Source organism: Anguilla anguilla, chromosome 17 (genome assembly GCF_013347855.1).
Source record: "Anguilla anguilla isolate fAngAng1 chromosome 17, fAngAng1.pri, whole genome shotgun sequence".
Taxonomy (NCBI): Eukaryota; Metazoa; Chordata; class Actinopteri; order Anguilliformes; family Anguillidae; genus Anguilla; species Anguilla anguilla.
Window position 1 is genome coordinate 21521147 of NC_049217.1, and position 19383 is coordinate 21540529.

A 19383-nucleotide genomic window follows, 5' to 3' on the forward strand; every position below is an offset into this window, starting at 1 on the left:
TCTTACAAGTACATTTACACCTCTACCATGGTTGGTTGGTAGTTGCTTGACATGTTTCAGCACAACACATAGACGAGTCTAAAACACAAAGAGGATATCAAACATTCCGTTTCATTTTCACACGACTTTCACAGGATTGTGCTTAAGCACCTTATCACCAGCCTCGCAAATGGTAAATTATTGTTTGCCATTATACAATTATTGAGGATAATCACCTTTGTTTATTTCAGTGCCCCCACATATGCAGGATCTGCCTATCCTTATTTATTTTGAATTAATTTAATCCAGCTCTTTTTTAACTTTGTACCCAATCTAGGTGTTTATGTATGAAAAGGGTGTTTTTATTGATATTGGACACTTGTGTACAATCATACAACGATTATATATATATATCTCTGTTGATGTTAAATTGAGAATGGTGATCCCTGTAACATTGTCTGCCTGGTATGACCAGTCAAGCATGCTTTATCCTGTAAAATATAAGAAGATGACATGTCACCTGATAGATTTTCTTAGTGTGTGGATCCTTTTTCCATGGATACCCTCATGTCACATATTTTGATAGCTGCTAAATGTAAGCTTGTCAAAAATGGTGACCCTTAAAGCATTGTCTGCCTGTTGACACCAGTCAAACTTGCTTTGCTGTGTACATACAGGAAGAGAATGAGATGTCACCTCAGAGATTTTCTTGAATGTGTGCCCTTTTTCCACATGCGTATAGTCAATGAACATATTCAGGTAGATGTAAAATGCCTTCTTTAAAAAAGCCTTCCCCAAATTGTCTGCCTATGCATACCAGCCAAAGAGCTCTGCTATGTACACACATGAGAAGATGGAATACAACTTTCCACACAGTCGCACAAGTAAAAAGAACTACACAACATAAAAACAAAAGGGTGTTCCACAGAGGAATGTATCATCTTTATTTAGCATTTATTTTATATACAAGTCTTCTTTTCTCTGACAACTGTTTATCCTGTGTTACTAAACTTGTGAAACAAAAATATTTCCATGTGACTAATTACCAATTCCAATTACCAATTCAAGCATATGCAGCTATATCTATAATTCAATCTATATGACTGAATAACTAACATTGTGCATCACTCCTAGTTGTGCGTGTGTTATATGTTCATTTCATATTCACAGCAAACTGTGACTTCTCATTGTGTCACAGCATGGTGACGCCAGGATTAGTCATTACAACTGGAGTTTGGCAGAGATGCTCACAAATGTTGCATTTAGTCCCCTTGGATTCCCGATGCTGCACCTTCCTTCCGAATCACTAGGGATCACAAAATTCAGACTAGTGTCAATACAGAATATTTTCACGTCAAAAGCAATGAAATTAACTTTTTTCAAAACGAAGATGGGAACTTCTTCACGATAAGGCTATTGCCTCTAAATACATTATAAGCACTGTACTAGTACATAATAATAATGTGCACTTGCTACAAAAATTGTATTAGTAGTCCAAAAGAACACTCCAATTAATCCATTGTTTGATATATTTAAAAGTATTTATGAATTAATGAGTATTTGCAGTTCCATATAAAAGTTTTAATTGTTCAGTTTCTTATCGATGATGGTGATCTACCTTGTCCATGTCTTTTGTGGGTTGGGATGCATCGCTCTTGAAAACATGAAAAAAAAAAAAACTTAATTAACAAATAATGTGATCCCTAATACTTTTGTAAATGTATTTCTGGTCATTCAGCATGCAGGTCAGCAGCGTAGGGTAATGGTAAGGGAACTAAACTTATGTTACAGATCTCAGGTTTGATTCCCAGCTGAGACTCTACTGTTGTACCCTTGAGCAGGGTACTTAACCTGAACTGCTTCACTACCTATCCAGCTGTAAAAATGGATGGTATATCCAGCTGTACAATTCAATCTGAATACAATGTCTGCTAAATGAAAGTAATGTGTATATTCATGTTCATTGCTACATTATTTAGACAGATAATATACCCTTTCTAAAGCGTTTCCGTATAACAATATGCTGTTCCAAGGCGTAATGGAGAATTTGAGCTGGCAAATGTGTGACAGAATAGTGTTTTCAGCAGTGTAGTATAAACAGGGCTTGTAACTCTGAGGTTGTAAGTTTAATTCCTGTTGGAGGGAACATGTGAGGCAGCTTGGTTGGCCAGTGCCTTGCCACACCTTCACAAACCCCAAGCTCAACCGTGTTGCCCCATGAGCCCTTTGTTTTGTCCATACTTAAAATCTATAAAGTTACTCTGACCTTTTGATCTCCCGACATCAAAACTCTCTTACCACAGTGTCTTTAGTAGCATTGTCTCCTGACGGTCCCTCTTTTCTAAACAGACATGAGAACCACCTCCTGTACTCCTTTCGCACCTACGCAACACAGGGGCCAATTAGCAGTGTCCACAAACATTCCATATTTTAACACTTACCCCATGTTTAGCACTGTGTAAAAACCCTTTCATCAACCACAAAATAAAGTCTCAATGCATGAAAGGGTCCAATCACCTCTTTGTTGAGCAGACAGTGAACGATGAAGATGAAGGTGCCCTGCTGTGAGTTCAGGATGATGAAGAGGTATTTTAATAAAGTGCTGCTCTGGAAAAATCCCAGGATCCAGGCACACCCCAAAACAAAAAACTGGGCAACAATTTTGAAGATAATCAGTCTGAAAGAAAAACAACGACAGACAGATCTCAAGCTCTCTCTCAGTCTCCATACTCCATAAATATAAGTTATTTATTCAGATGAAATAAAAACCAAACAAGAAGCAACCAGGGAATCATAAGATATATTTGTACACCCACACTTCCATGAAGTTTCATGCATGTAGAGGCAGGTACACACACTCACCTGGTGTCTTTTGACTGGGAAACGTCACTCTTCATGTTGGCTAGCGTAGGCTGCAGGCTCCAGAGGATCACACCAAATGAGACCAAGTTGAGCTGTTCAAATTACACAAAGGAAACATATACTATACCGCAGCTCCTCAATCAACTGCAGAATTAAGTTTTTTGTTTTTACAAGTAGCCACATTCATAGGTAGAAGAACATTTCATTGGTCTAAAGCATTAGGCCAATTTTCCTGCTGCTGGTACACATATTCTTCATTATAAATCTCCAGGCTTGTGAGGTTGAACCACTGTTTTTGAGTCACTAGTGTCTATTGCCTTTAGTGAGCTTTGCTACAACATGGAACTAATTTATTAACAAAGACAGCCAATTAAGCAATGTTATCAATCTATTATTGTTACCGTCCAATTGTCTGCACTGGTATGTAATTCTATATAATTGTATTGTCTTTTGCAGTTCTTTTACAGACTTGAGTCATTTCTACAGACTCAAGCCTATACAAACTAATTCCAGACCATGAGCTGTGACAAGTGACTTATATAGTGAAATATTTTTGGCTTACTAAAATAGTGTAAGACTAAATATTGTAAGTATTGAAGAGTAAACAGAACACCAAGTACTTACTGTGAGAATGGCAACGACTGGGCCAATAAAACTCCAATTGAAATTTTTTTCTTGTTTTAACCAGCAACTGAAATCAAAAGACAAATTTGGATCCTGATGACAGTGTCCCCATACTCTTTCCTGTGGACAGCTCTGAAGCCAGTTTACCTATAACCTTGTAGGTACAATTGACTGTTTGCAAATGTATGATTGACACTGCAGTTCACCAATCCCCTGCTTAGAAATGGTAGCTAAAAACATCTGTAATTTCTTGCAGTAATTCATTCAAGTGGATGCAGCCAGCTGACTCCATCTTCTATTGTTGCACAGCACATAACAACAGTCGCTAAGGGTTGGGACTTGTGGATATTTTGCAAATGGTAAATTGTCATGCCCTTACACCAGTTATGACCTGCATAAGCCCTTAGATATTCTGATAAAGGAACACTAGGGAAAAAAGAATCTGGCCCCAATGTTGTTTTTCTGGCACAATCACAGAGGAAAAAAACATTACCTGTCTTTGCTGCCATAACCGCCTGGAAACACTGCTGCAGACACTCCCACCACCACCGTGGGAGCTCCGTAGCCAATCAGCAGGAGGTACAGTGTCTTCAGCCCCTCCTTCTGGATGACCTGTACTTTGGTCAGGCTTCTGACCAGCAGGAACAGCTGCACAGTCTCCAGCAACATCCACACAAAGCCCGCCAGGAAGATGAAGTGCAGCAAGCCTGCAATGACTGCACAGACCACCTGGGGAAGCCAGAGGAGACTAATCAAATCCATATGCTCACATATGTTAGCGGGTCTGTACACTAAACCCAACTTTGGGGCAACTAATCTGAAAGCATGGTTGTACAAACTACCAATTACTTCAAACTGAAAGTAGTTGAACTACACCCAAGCTACCCCAAAGAGAAAGACAGTTCATGAAACTAAAAAGTATTTCAAACTACTTTGTAAAAAAATATTTTAAAAAACATCATGATGTTCCCCAGAGATGATGCATGTGTGTGTAAAGCCTTCTTTTTTCACATAAGATTAGCCGTTATACAGCTTATTGTAGCAATAAGCTGTATAACATGTAGCCATTGTCTGTTGACAGTTGGTAACTATAGTGGAACAGAGCATTTCTCACCAAACAGGATTAGAGGGACAAGAGAGAGGTGAAGTGGTATTCGGACAAAAGCGTTTGTAAAAAAAATATTTTAGGGACAAAAGTAGTAGGTTAGTTCCTCAAAATGACAAATGACAAAAAGTAATTAACTACTACAACCACAAGACAAATTTGAATGTAGTTGAACTATGAACAAACTGCTGTGAAATGTAATTAAACTCCTAGTTTAACTACACGTACTGTAAACTACTCCAAATCATTGGGGTCACAACAGATAATAGCCGTTCATTCAGAACACAGGACCAGGGTGGAGAACCCCCTTGTCTAATAGAATGGATATTGTACTGGAAATTCTGATACAGAAGTCAGTTTTTGACAGTTTTAGGGACATTAAAAATTTTTTGGGAGAATGTGTGGAGCGAGTATCCAGATTTTTCATTTGCTGAGTAGCAGTGACTTGTCTTTGAAATAATGCAATGAGTTAAACACCTGATTTTGTTTTTTTTTAAAACACAATAGTTGTCATAGGGGGCCCTTGAGTATCCAGATTACCCAAACATAGATTCTCAGGTCTAATTCATGAAAAACATTGTGCATCATTTGCGTTATAATAACATGTAGGCCAATTTTTTTAATTATCAGAGCTGATGTTGAAATAGGGGAGCCCCTATGTATCCAAACATTGATTAAAATAATCCGTAGGCATCCCATGCATCCCATCTTTAACATGGACTCACTTTTCCTTTGCATTGTTATAAGTGGGACAGTTAGGACAACGCAATGACCCTCTGGAGCTGCCGTATTGTTTTTTTTTCTGTGGCCATCGAAAACGTGTGTAAGACCAGTGGTTGTGTCTGCTAGCCAGCTAGTGTTACCTGCCCACAACAATACATACAAAAATTAATCTGGTACAAATCTGCCACACAAAAACAAAAAAGGAAACCGTCTAGTAATGAAATGCTTGAACATTGGCTTCTTAAATTTTTGGCCAGCTGAGGCTATATCCTGAGTTTGCTGTACAACTGCACTGACTAAAACCCGGAACACCCCCCCCCCCCAAAAAATCCAAAACATGGACTGGAGTTTGAGGTTTTACTCAGTGCAGTTATCCAGATAACTCAGAAATCCTGCTCCATGATACAAGCCCCAGCCTAATACTGATGCAAAATGTTCCCATTTTACGCTTCAATGGTCACTAGTCAGCTCATATTCCCAGATCCTTACAGCATTCTCAGTGCGAGACACGCCCACCAGGAAGAGCAGGTGACCCAAGAAGAGGCAGATGCAGAGGTGGAGGCGGGCGGTGTTGTTGACCTTAGGGTTCCATGTGCACAGTAGGAAAGTGAGGATGGCGAGGGCGAGGAAGGCCAGACCCACACACATACAGAACAGGTCCACCATCTCCAGCAGAGGATCATCCTCTTCCTGAAGAGACACACAGAGCTTATCTCCTTCCAAGTATCTAGTCATGTGCTCATTCATGTCCTTCTTAGCAGCACCGCGGGACACCCTACCTGTCCCCCCGTCTGCAGGAGGAGGGCGAAGGTGGAAAGGTGGGTACAGCTGCATACAGTGTGGTTCTCATTGGAGAAGGATGCTGTGCACCCGTCCTCTGACCAGTGTGTCTCATTCCCATTTTCCTTCCAGTACACACAGGTAACCAGCCCAGCCTGGAACGTCTCCTGACCAGGACAGGAGAAGGACAGTTACATAGGTACTTGCTGACCTAACAATGAGGTAAGCCAGGTCTGGCACTTAATTGTATCATAGGTTTCTCTGGATAAGAGCATCCACTAAATTAATGTAATACAGTGAAACCTGTCAAAGGCAGCCATCCAGAGGAGTAATGAAAACTGGCTATCATGTGCAAGTGACAGCCATACGAAGGTGACCACTATGGCAGGTTTCTCTGTATTAGTGCATGCCCGAAACCCATTTCCCCAGCAATTTTCAGAGCACTTTTTCCTCCATCAACTTTTCTAATCACTTAGAATTTTCTGCAGTCTTGTCAGTGCCACTGGCTCACAAGCAGCCATTTAAAAACTGACACTAGTTAACTTTCACAGAGTAAGAATACGACCACAATGACAGCAGCATACCCTTAAATATCAATCTACCATGGTTACTTAAAAAAAGAACATAAGCAGATAAAGATAATGAAATTCACTGAAGTAAGCCTTCTGCTAAATGTGTGTCTGTGTGTGTGTGACTGAGTGAGTTAGTAAGTTCCCATCTAGGTCCGTGCTTCGCACCTCAAAACAAAAACCAGAGCATAAGAAGATAAGGATAACACAATTTACTGAAGCTGGCACAGTCCTTAGCAATTATCATTTTTTCCTTCAAAGGCCATTATGTCAAAGGTCAAAGGTCTTTGGGTACTTTTAGAGAAAATGCCAAACCCCTCAAGAAAAAAACAAAGAAAAATTGACGCATTTCTCAGAAACACCAAAAAGCTCCGTTTCATAAGCTGAAATGTGACTAGTGGCCATCATATGCATCAATAAAGCTTCTGTGGGCCTATACGAGCATGGCCACCAGCTGCTTTGTGCAAGTGACCGTTGTCAGCAAGGTGAGGATTAATTGAAATATGTTTCATTTTTCGAACCGAGCAGTTTTAACCATTAACTCCCTCGTTTAACGTCCAGCCCTCTGAATAATGAACACAAGTGCATCAACAGTTAAAACACCTCACTTACCAAACATGTAAAATATATTTATTTGATGTAATTTGGTAATTATTATCAAAGATATGAATCATCCATCAAATCACCGAATTTGTTGGTAGGCAGAGAAAACTGTTTGGGATCAACCTTTATCAAAATGTACAGCTCACAACCAGATGAAAATCAAGAAATGTATTAAGTTACAACAAATATTCACATCTAATCTAAAGACGAGGTTCAACTGCCTTAAAACAATTAACAAAGGTTACAGACTGGGCAGTCACACAACAAATCAATGCAAGAAGAGAACAAACCAGCTTTTGTCCCAAAGTGATCCAAAAGGCAAAAACCAAAAGATAGCACAATATTCCGCAAGAACCAGAGATGAAAAGTTGACCACCACCAGACGTAGATGCAGCACTCAGATACTCACTTCCAAGTGTTAGAAAGTATTTCCTAAGTTGAAACAACTTAACTGGAAACTAAAAGAAGGCCCCATATTTTAACTGGTAAACAAAAGAGGAGGGGGCAGGGGCATGGACACCCTCTCTGACACACACACACACACACAGACACAGATTCACACAGATTCACACCTCAGATAGTAACCGCCCCAGTTTCTGCTCTGTTTTATCTCCCGGCCATGCTGACTGAGCACTTGGTGAATTACATGTCTGACACCATGTATAATACAGAGAAGAGTGAAAGCGAATACCAAAGAGTGAACAACATGGACAGGTGGCCATCATACAAAGGTGACCACCAAGGCTGGTTTCACTGTATAAATCTAATGAGCAAAGATGCACATGTATTGGGTTTGGGAGGAAGAACAATAGGTTATTTCTGATGTTCTCAAAGGTGGCTTGAAAATTGCTGAACACAACACCATGAAAGGCTTGCAATTAGTTATCTCCTATACTGTGGCGGGCCCTGTTCTGTACCTTCTTGTGGTGCATAGTGAAGTTGACTGGCTCAGGGAGCTCCTTCTGTCGCGTCTTAGGCAGTGTGGCAGTGATGATGTCAGAATACATCTCTGTGATATTTTCACTTTTGAAGAAACTGGGACTCATGAACTTCTCCATCCCATCAACGGACATCAGAGCAGCGGAAGCGGATCCTGGGCCAGAGAGACACTGGTCATGTTCCATCACCATCTTCATCATTACAGGCATTTTTTTTTTGTCATCATCAGCTAAGATCCCAGCATTATCATCTAATAAATCTGACATCATCATCACCCTTAATCATCAGCTCTTACCGTTGTTATTTTTAGCAACAGCTGCAAGATTGATTGTCATCATGTTTCCCTTGGCAAGGAGAGCAGGCATCTCAGTCGCATTCCCGCTAAGGCTCACTGAATTCATTTCTGTGAGATGACAATAAAAACATCATCACCAAGCACAAGATAAATTACATTTTTAGACTTAAGCTTATTTTGTGCTACAAGTTGGGCACCTGGTATTTTACTGTGTGATTCACCCTGCCGTCAGATATCAATATGCCGTCAACCCTGACCGTGTCGGTGCTAGCTGTTGTTGGCAGTAATCAGTTGGTTGTAGCATTGCTCAGATTAAGATGGATTCAGGTGGCAAGAATGTCTGTCTCATGGAATGGACACACGTGGCATGCCTACAAATAAAGCTTCTTCAACACAATGACCCAGCAGCTCAGCTGGAGGACTGCAGAGGGAAAGGAATTGGTGGTTGGCATTATACCCTTCAGATGAAACCGCTCTGGCACACATTCTCCCAAATATGTGGAGGACTGGTCTGTGACTCGGAATCCAGACTGGGACAAAACCAGGTTTTTGATAAATGGACTGCATTTATATAGCGCTTTTATCCAAAGCGCTTTACAATTGATGCCTCTCATTCGCCAGAGCAGTTAGGAGTTAGGGTGTCTTGCTCAAGGACACTTCGACATGCCCAGGGCGGGGTTTGAACCGGCAACCCTCCGACTGCCAGACAATCGGTCTTACCTCCTGAGCTATGTCGCCCCTCTAAACATGCTATGTAGCAACCCACTGACTCCTACCTACAGCTGCTGTCTTCATAGTTTTCTGAGACACCGTATTATTTTCCTGAGACTCGGGGTCAAAAAGGGAGGACACCAGCCCCTCTAAGACTTTCAGGACAACGTTGGCTGTCTCCGAGTCGCCATCTTTTGGCTCCATAACGCCTGTGACGGAGAGGGTCGTGCTCAGGACAGCAGCCACTGTCTGAGGGAGTCAAAGAAAACAGTTTACAGACAATTATTCAGGGGAGAACTTAGCAGCAAGAATATAAAGATCAACACATGCAGTGTCCTCCCATTACATAAAAACCCTATAACAACAACAAATATATTTCATGTATAAAATCTGGATCTTAGCTCCCAGTTCGAACCTCCTCAGACAGAACAAGATCAGGGTTGCCCTCCAAATCCTCGTTGATATTGTTTAGGAAGAACATCTCACGTGTCTGTCCCTGAGAAGAAAGAAGGCAAAATAGTGGCCTTCTGTATCTGGCACTATCCTTTACTGTCTGTTTTCTTCAGATACCAACTTACCTCTGGAGGAGTTAGAGAGGCAAGATATTCCTGTGCACCTAAAGTGGGAGATTATTGATAGATGAGTGGCAGAGAATCTAAATACTGAAAAAAGGGAACTTCAGAAGGCTCATGAACTCATTGCGTCCACCACTTACTTAGGCACACACTAGTCCCAGACACCCAGATCAATCCAGTGGAGGAAATGTACCCTTCCATGCAGACGCAGTAGAAGCTTCCTACAGTGTTGTAGCAATCTGTGTTGATGCCACATGGGTTTTGGACACACTCATCCACATCTGCAAGACACAAGCCATATGCTCAATATCACACACTATCAGCTAACACTGTATCCATTCACAATTCTGACAGCTTTTGGGATGCTCTGACCTTCACAGGGATTTGAGGTGCTGGCTATGGAGCCTGGCATAATTTGTACACTGTACCCCTCGTGACAGGGGCAGGTGTAACTCCCAGGAGTGTTGATGCAGTCAGCGTTGGGGCCACAGATGATGGGGTCATCTTCACACTCATCAATATCTGTGGATGATGGATGACAAAGATATGATGGTTATCATCTAATATGAGATCACTTCCAAACTATTTTCCCATTCACCTAAAAGAGATTATTTTAATCTTCTGTTTTACACACTTCCGGTTACAGGAAAATATTCCCACTCTGATTAGATACAGTACAATAGTAGATAAATTATACAGTGCATTCGGAAAGTATTCAGACCCCTTCACTTTTCCACATATTGTTACGTTACAGCCTTATTATAAAATGCATTAAATTCATTTTTATTCTCATCTATCTACACACAATACCCCATAATGACAAAACGAAAACCGATTAGAAAGATTTTGTGTATTTTTTTTTTTTTAAACTGAAATATCACATTTACAAAAGCATTCAGATCCTTTACTCAGTACTTTGTTGAGGCACCTTTGGCAGCGATTACAGCCTCGAGTCTTCTTGGGTGTGACGCTACAAGTTGGCACGCCTATATTTGGGGTATTTCTCCCGTTCTTCTCTGCAGATCCTCTAAAGCTCTGTCAGGTTGGATGGGGATCGTTGCTGCACAGCTATTTTCAGGTCTCTCCAGATGTTCGATCGAGTTCAAGTCCGGGCTCTAGCTGGGCCACTCAGGGACATTCACAGACTTGTACCGAAGCCACTACTGCATTGTTTTGGTTGTGTGCTTAGGGTCATTGTCCTGTTGGAAGGTGAACCTTCGCCCCAGTCTGAGGTCCTGAATGCTCTAGCTCAGGTTTTCATCAAAGATCTCTCTGTACTTTGCTACGGTTACCCGATTCGCATCACACTAAATGGCAGACTGGAGAGGTGAGTTTGACTAGTCCCTGTCTGTAATCGTGTGAAAATGGAGGGGAAATCATCTTTTGGTTCCCTTTGGGAAGGAGCCTATTCAGTTAGCTCAATTGCTGGTTATCTAGTTTGTAAAGTTTCTGGTGGCTACTGCCTTTCTAGCCAGGTGGTTTACTTGCTTGGCGTTAACACGCGTCACTGAAAACCTGGAAATGACCTGGAAACCTGGACTAGTTTTACAGTTATTGAGAACACATGGAAAATGACAGAATGGTTAAAAAAAACTATCAGTGATGGCAATAAAATGAAGCGAGGCGCACTGCAATGCTATAAACAAAATAAACACGACAACACAAGCAGATTTTAAAGTTTGGGATTAGGGTATGTTTAATGACCAAGTAAAAGTCGCTCAGAAAGTTCTATGAAAAGCCCTGCAGATCAGTGTTATTTGGCAGTAAGCTTTCTAGCTGTGTTTTCTTCAGTTACTACTGTAGCTACTGTAGTTATTAACAACTTTGCATCATTGCTAGTCAAATAGTCCAATCTTTTCTAGTTTAGGTATCTAGCTGCTAGCTAATGTTGTCACAGGGGTCTTCAGAGAAACTAGGGCGCCAATGCTGCGCTTGACTTCGGCTTTTTTGTCCATTCTTTTCCTGAACTTATCGTCATTGCAACTGCAACATAGAGAACCGAATCAGTGAACCAAGGAAGAATGAGCTACCTTTCGAGGAAAGCAGACCTAAGCCACTTTTAGCCTCTCTCGCTCTCTCGCTTATAAATATAAGATGCATAATACTTACACGTAGTCCCATTTAGCTCTTCATCTCCTTGAAAGAAAGTATGGCACGGAGATGTGGAGTACAGTACAGATCTGCTTACTCTTCCCTTGGCTTTGCTAATTAAATGTGAGCTAAATATCATCAGTGCTGCCCTGATAGATTTAGAGTATAGTTGTTGTTGAAATATTGCTTTAGGTTGTGTTGTCACTGTTGGAAGTGTAATACAGTCACTCTTGCATTGCTGGGATAGCACCCTCCTGCTGCGCCCCAGCCACCCCCCCCCCCCCCCCCCCCCCCCCCTTGGCCCCACATGACCCAGACCAGGAATAAGCATGTTAGATAATGGATGGATGGACATAAACTGTGTACATTGTGTTTGATTTTGTGCCTCCTCATAAGTTTTGGGTGCACTACGCCCCCGGTCTCAACAATGCAAACTGACTGCACTCATTCTTCTGATTATTTTCAGACATCTCCTGAGGGCACTGCACTGACAATAGGCAATTCACAACATTGTTTAAACAGCTAAAATTGTATTATAGATCCACTGAATGAGCATACTTACCAAAACAGAGAGACTCTGGAGTTGGCAGAGCATTCACAGGTATCTCATATCCTGGAACGCAGACACAGCCTCCAGAACTGGTACACTCCGCATTTGGTCCACAGGAGGTTGAGGTACAGTTGCGGTGACCTGGGAACATGCCGCCCCCACACAATCAGTAGTGAGTGACTGCCCTTGGGTTTTGTCAGTAATTCTGCCTATGTTATGATGAGTAGTATATTTCAACACATTAAATTACAATCACTTAGCAGAAGCCCTTATCCAGAGTGACACACAGTACTGGAGAACAGTGTTACACTCAGGAATACCAGAAATGCTGTATCATCACGATGAAGGTACCACTAGATATCTTTCTCTTTATTTTTGCACACCTATACTTATAACATTATAGAAAAAGGAAGTCCAAGGATATGAAATAAAAGGATATGTAAAGCGGGTCAGGGGAGCCATGGTGCAATAATGTAAAGGCTGATACTCACGAACAGCGAAGGTAACTGGACACAGTACAGGCGGCAGACGGTAAACGTAGTACCCTCCGGGACAAGCCAGAACTCGCATCCCCACGACAGTGGAGGCAAGGCAGTTCACTGATGACCTGATAAGTGTGGTGCCCTGTTTGATGTCCTCCCCCAGTTGTGGGTGAGTGAACCCCAGGTAAGCGGAGGAAAGTGAACCAGAGCAGCACGCTCCAACACAGGATTCGGGTATAACATCCCCAACGATCCCCTGGAAACGCACCCACCTTCCGGCCCAAGCAGAATCGCAACGCGGAAAACCTGGGAATCCGGTGTAAGAGTAGTCAATGTTGCGAAAGAGTCCCAGCAGCGAAATCGGATTTCCACAAACATCTGCATGAGACAGAATAAAAACAAAAAACATTTTTATTTACTTTTTTTTAAATCTAGCTTTCTTAGCCCAGTACAAGCATGGACATCTTTCAGAGTGGCACAGTCTTTCATGGCAGTAGAAATCTGAAGTCAAAAGAGTGACCCTCCTGTGGGAAACTGGTATATCCCCAACTCAAACTTTTTTTAGGAGGTAAATATTAATTATAATAGCGTTAAAAGTCAATGTACATATTTGGTGGTACTTTGTACCTTCATGAACAACACGGCCGTAGACCTCTACTTCACACAGAGTTATAATTCCTGTTCGGCTGAGTGAAATGGTAACATATCGCCCCAGCATCCCAGGACAGCTATATGTTACAGTTCCCCAAGCAGGGATGCTGGGAATCTGAGCGCACCTGCAAAATCAAAGGTATAATAATTACATGTGCAGCAATTCGGTAAGTACTGATTTATTGCACCTATCAAAAGGAAGGTAATGTTCCACTTTCATGTGTTTTTGTTTATGCACGGCATTATGTATGTGTGTGCGTTCATCCATGTACATTTGTAATGAAAGGTTTGTGAAGCCTTTGGAATTACCTGGATTCCTACAATAACTGCTTCTGACCTTCATTTAATTCAAAATAACAGAAACACAATCGGATTAGACAAATAACACACAAACAGTCATACTTTTTTGTGCGTTCATAGAACATGTGGTTTAAATCATCACAGTTGTGACTGGAAAAAGGCATTTAGCAGACACTCTTATCCAGAGCGACTTACACAACTTTTTACACAGCATTTACGTTGCATCCATTTATGCAGCTGGATATATACTGAAGCAACTCAGGTTAAGTACCTTGCTCAAGGGTACAACGGCTACCCAGGGATCGAACCTATGACCTTTCGGTTACAAGCCCAGTTTCCTTACCCACAGTGCTACACTGCCGCATGCCATACTATGCATTGCTATAGGTGACAAAGAACCCTAGGGTGACTGCTAAGGATCTGTAGACATGAATTGAACTTGCCAACGTCTGTGTTCATGTGCCCACACTCTGATCAGCAGTTACAGGAAGAGTTTGGTTGAGGTCATTGCTACTAAATCTAAAGGATCACATTCTTTTTACCAGCCTAGACTGTGATTAAACCATGCATTCAATGAAAACATGAGAAAGTACAATTGTTTGTGTGTTATTTGCTGAATCAGATGTGTTTATCTATTATTGTGAGGTAATTAATGCAAGATTCTAGGGAATTACAACTTTTTCTCACAGCAATATCTTCATGTAAGTCTCTCTGGATATGATATGATGGATATTGTGTGTTTATGCATGTGTAGCTGTAAGCGTGTGTGCATGCATCTGAGCGCCTGTGCTCGGGTGTGTGCGTGTGCATATGTGTGGATGTGCCCGTTTGCTTGTGTGTGAGTGCGTGTGCATATTGTTACATTTGCGGCCAAACGTTTACATACACCAAGGCTAAAGATATTCAAACTCAGTTTTTCACAACTCCACACATTTCATGTTACCCTACATTGGCAAGTCAATTAGGGCATCTACTTTGTTCACATCAGAGGTAATTGTAAAACAATCGATTAGAGACATATTAATTTCAGCTTTAATTCACTATATTAGAATTCCAGTCGGGTCAAAAGTTTACTGTTTCTTTAAACAGTCTGGAAAATTCTAGAAATTGATGTAATGACTTTTTAGAAGCTTCTGATTGGCCAGTTGTCATAATTAGGAGTTAATTGGGAGTTAATTGGCACCTGTGGCTGTATTTAAGGGCCTACCTTTACAGCCACTGCCTTTTTCCCCTTGATACCATGAGAAAATCCAAGCAACTCAGCCAGAAAAAAATCCGGTTCCTCCTTGGTAGCAACTTTCAAACAATTGAATGTACCATGAGCATCTGTACAAACAATTGTATGCAAATATAAAAATATTGGGACCACAGAGACACTGCATCGTTCAGGATGGAGGCACAAATTAACCAGGGCTGAACAAATTTTGGTCCAAAAGGTTCAATTGAACCCCAAGACAACAACAAAAGAACTGGTGAAGGAATTGGAGGCATCAGGTACCAAAGTATATACATCTACCATTAAGAGAATCCTACATCGCCATGGCCTGAAAGGCTGTGGAGCAAGGAAGAAGCCCCTACTCGAAGACCGGCATAAAAAATCCAGAATAAAGTTTGCAGGTGATCACCAGGATGAAGACCTAGCCTTTTGAAGGAGTGTTCTCTGGTCAGATGACACAAAAATTGAACTGTTTAGTCATTATGATCAGCGCTATGTATGGAGGGAAAAGGGTAAGACTTTTAATCTTCAAGAACACCATCCCAACTGTAAAGCATGGGAGTGGCAGTATCATATTGTGGGGGTATTTTGCTGTAAAATGGAATGGTGTATTCAGAAAATAGATGGCATCATGAGGAAGTAGGATTATCTAGAAATACTGAAGCAACACCTGAAGACATCAGCTAGAAAGTTAAAACTTGGTTGCAACTGGTTGCAAAGTTGTAACAAAGTTGTAACAAAATGGCTTAAAGACAACAAAGTGAAAGTATTGGAGTGGCCATCGCAAAGCCCTGACCTGAATCCGAGAGAAAATTTGTGGACGGAACTGAAAAAGCATGCCCGAGCAAGGAGGCCCACAAGCCTGACTGAGTTACACCAGTTCTGTCAGGAGGAATGGGCAAAAATTCCAGCAAAATATTGTGAGAAGCTTGTGGAAGGCTACCAAAAGCATTTGATTCAAGTTAATCAATTAAAAGGCAATGCCACCAAATACTAACAAAGTGTATGTTAACTTTTGACCCACTGAAAATCTGATATTGTGTGTGGGTGTGTGTGTGTGTGTGTGTGTGTGTATGTGTGTGTGCTGAATAAGAGTTGAGTACTGTTCCCTCACAATGGATTACTGTTGCCATTGTCTACCAGGGAGTTTCCAATACGAATCTCTGCTCCGTTGAGTCTTTCAGGACAGCAGTCCCCTCTGTTCGTCACAACCACAGAGGAGATATTGTGAACATTAAACAGGTCAACTCTCCACCAGGGTTTCATTTCCTCATTTGTGTGGGTGCAGGAGCCGCCGTAACCAAGGTTTGCATTGCGGTTCCCATCAATCGCTCTGTATGGACCATAGTTACCGAATATGGACGACTGATTGGCCATTTTACCAATGGCAGCATTTTCATCTGGTAAGGAAAAGGGGAAAACAAAACCTAATTACTGCATTTTCCAGACAGGCAGTGTTACAGAGCAGATTGCTTGCAAATGTATTCTGGTACTGATTACAAATGACATATATAAAAATATCATTGGTAACACTGTATTTTTTTTTTTTTGTTTCCTTTGAATGTGAAGCTGCAATACATAAACTCACCTCCTGTTCATCCTCCTGTGTAGGTGCGAGTATGTGTGTGTACGTTTGTGTGTGTGCATGCATGCATGTGTTTGCACGTACAAGCTCATATGCATTATATGTTGAAGTAATCCAAAAATATAATCATGTAATACTCATAAAAGTAACTTTAATTACATTTAGTATATTTCAAAAAGTATCTTGGACTGATTACAGTGACTTGATATTCGTAGCGACATTATGTAATACAGATTACATGCAATCTGTTACAACCCAACACGGAAAGCAGGGTACAAGCATGGCTAATAAGTTGGATATGGAAAATTGTCAAGCAAGTCACTATCTTTGCAGTCAACCTGAATTTCAGCACTTATCACTTGTCACTGTTGCCACTTCAAATTCAGTAACCTTTAGCAATCTGCCCAGAATTAGTCCCACATAATTAAGGATTAATTATGAGGTGGTCATCAGTGTGAAAATAAAAATAAACTGATACAGAGAAGTGTGGAGAACATGAAACATGGACACAAATAACGTTAAGACCAATGACAGAGTAAACTAATATTCTACTGGTACATTGCATATCATGCGATTTATTTTATTTTGTAATTCTTGTAACTCGTTCATCAATAACTTGGATTTAAATAGGCCCGGCACTTAAAGATATAAACACACAGAAAAAAACAAGGAAATGGTAAACATGTTGTCCCCCACCAGTGATGCAGTGTCGCAAATTTCATCAGGTGGGGGACAATTGCTACTTTACTGCCAAACTTTGATTGCATGAACACAGTTAAGCTAAGGTTTTCATGGGTAGACAACAGACTGATTCAATTTGAATTTCATCAAAACAGTCAGAGACAAATGCTTGCAGGTATCAAACAGCTGTTGAAACAAGGGGACAATGATTATGATTGTGATTTAATTTATGCTAAAACAGTGCAAATACTTATTTTAAAAAGGGGATCACCCAAAATTATTGGCATTTTCAATAAGCATGTAAATGTCAACACGGTAAAACACTGCCCAATCAGGAAAGTTAGGTATACAGAAAAATAATGATTGTAATTGCAACTCAATACGTGCATTTTCATAGGAATGTTGAAGAAAAGCCAGAGTCACACATCATGCAAAACCAGACGGAGGACATGATTCTGCCACATAATACCATTAAAAATACATCAGATTTTTCTCAAGGTTTGTGGAAAGGGATATGCACCCAATTCTGATAATAAGATAATATATAATCTACAAGATTATGTAAACAAAATATGGAAAATAAAAACGTTTTTGAAATCTTAAACATAAAACATAAATACTGTGCAATATTAGTACATTAATCAATATTCATCCATAAAAAGCTACATGTGTTTTGAACACAAAGTAAGGCTCATGGTACCACTGTGCCATATGTATGTATGTATGGGTGACACAGAAACATTATTTTATCCTAGATGTGCAAATGTTGCTTTGAACAATAACAACATCTTTTAAAAAATCTTATTCAATGAGTTTCTTTATTGCAATTTTCTGTAGAATCAGAGAGGTTTGCGGCAGTGTGATATCAATTAAACCTGGAATTACGTACCTACTTCAAGACAAATGTAACAGGCTGTTAAGGACAACAGAAAGCCTGGAAACACAAAAATACGACTTGGTTACGAAAATATTTACAGTACATTTTAGGTATTTAGCAGATGCTCCTACGCAGCTTACATTCCGTACATACAATCTATTTACATTCCAGGATATTTACTGAAGCAGTTAAGGTTCTGGTCAAGGGTCCCATGGAGGTGCCTACATAATAATAATAATAATAATAAACTTTATTTGTATAGCACTTTTCATACATGAAATGCAACCCAAAGTGCTTCATATTGTAGCAGATTGAATTTAAAAACATAGATAAATTAAGATGGGAATAAATGCATAGATAAAGGCAGGAATCAAACCTACAAACTCACCTCGATCCCTAAACATTAGGTGTTATATGGAAACCCATCATACATATATACATTTATATACATATACATGCACAACAGCATGAAGAAGAAAAAGATTACCTACGAACCAAACCAGGCCAGCACTGTAAATAAGATTACAATCTTAACTCAGCTGCCTGATGCTTTAGCCTGAAAGATTATTTAAGATAATTTAATTCAAAATTTAAGGTAAGGTACCTAACCTAATTAATGAGCATGCTCCACTCACCCAGTAACAATGGCAAATGACCATTGTTCATCTTCGCTAGTTCTTTGCTGAGAGGGGTAGACTGATAGATGAAGTGCTGAGTGAATTCTGAGGGAACATGCTTAAAAAAGCGTATTATGCAAACCAAACATCTTATGCAAACATGGGGGCAGGAAGCTTTGAGAACTGTCAGTGATTTTAATGTTGTGGCTGATCGGTGTATATAGGGGCATTTTGGCTTTTCCCTTCCCCCTTTTCCCCTGATGTTGCATACGCATGGTATCGCTATTTCCTAGATCGATCATTCTGATGCAATAACACGTCCGGTTCTCTCTTTTTACCGGTTTTGGCTGCTGTCCAGGGTCCCGAAACCATGATTTGTGAATGGTGGCAGCTCCATTCATAAATCTACTCATGCTGAGGTAAGTACTAGAGCCAGAAGATTATATCTAAATATATAATCATGTTGTTTCTGTTTGTTTGGGTTAGATGTTACAATACCAAGGTAAGGAATGGCATCAAGCAGGCTAATTTGTGGATAGAACCGAGACAACATAAAAGCAAAGCTTTG

At 40.5% G+C, this 19383-nt stretch overlaps 2 protein-coding genes across 2 annotated transcripts; both read right to left on the reverse strand.

Annotated features, from left to right (window-relative positions):
* Positions 1 to 956: 956 nt before the first annotated feature.
* LOC118217139 (adhesion G protein-coupled receptor E2-like) lies at positions 957 to 13606 on the reverse strand. Its single transcript, XM_035398954.1, has 19 exons — positions 13516 to 13606; positions 12898 to 13266; positions 12419 to 12547; positions 10138 to 10287; positions 9906 to 10046; positions 9769 to 9806; positions 9606 to 9686; positions 9256 to 9439; positions 8480 to 8587; positions 8163 to 8338; positions 6073 to 6240; positions 5783 to 5983; positions 3959 to 4194; positions 3466 to 3532; positions 2842 to 2933; positions 2497 to 2656; positions 2278 to 2361; positions 1598 to 1633; positions 957 to 1285 (listed from the first exon to the last, which is right to left on the reverse strand). Exons 1-19 carry the CDS (start codon positions 13604 to 13606, stop codon positions 1283 to 1285), a joined length of 2514 nt encoding a protein of 837 aa, XP_035254845.1. The 3' UTR covers positions 957 to 1282.
* A 2559-nt stretch (positions 13607 to 16165) lies between these two features.
* Positions 16166 to 18871, reverse strand: LOC118217149 (fucolectin-like). The gene is made up of 3 exons (XM_035398971.1): positions 18834 to 18871; positions 18211 to 18255; positions 16166 to 16455 (listed from the first exon to the last, which is right to left on the reverse strand). The coding sequence occupies exons 1-3, from the start codon at positions 18862 to 18864 to the stop codon at positions 16166 to 16168; spliced, it is 366 nt and encodes a 121-aa protein (XP_035254862.1). The 5' UTR covers positions 18865 to 18871.
* Between the last annotated feature and the right edge of the window lie 512 nt (positions 18872 to 19383).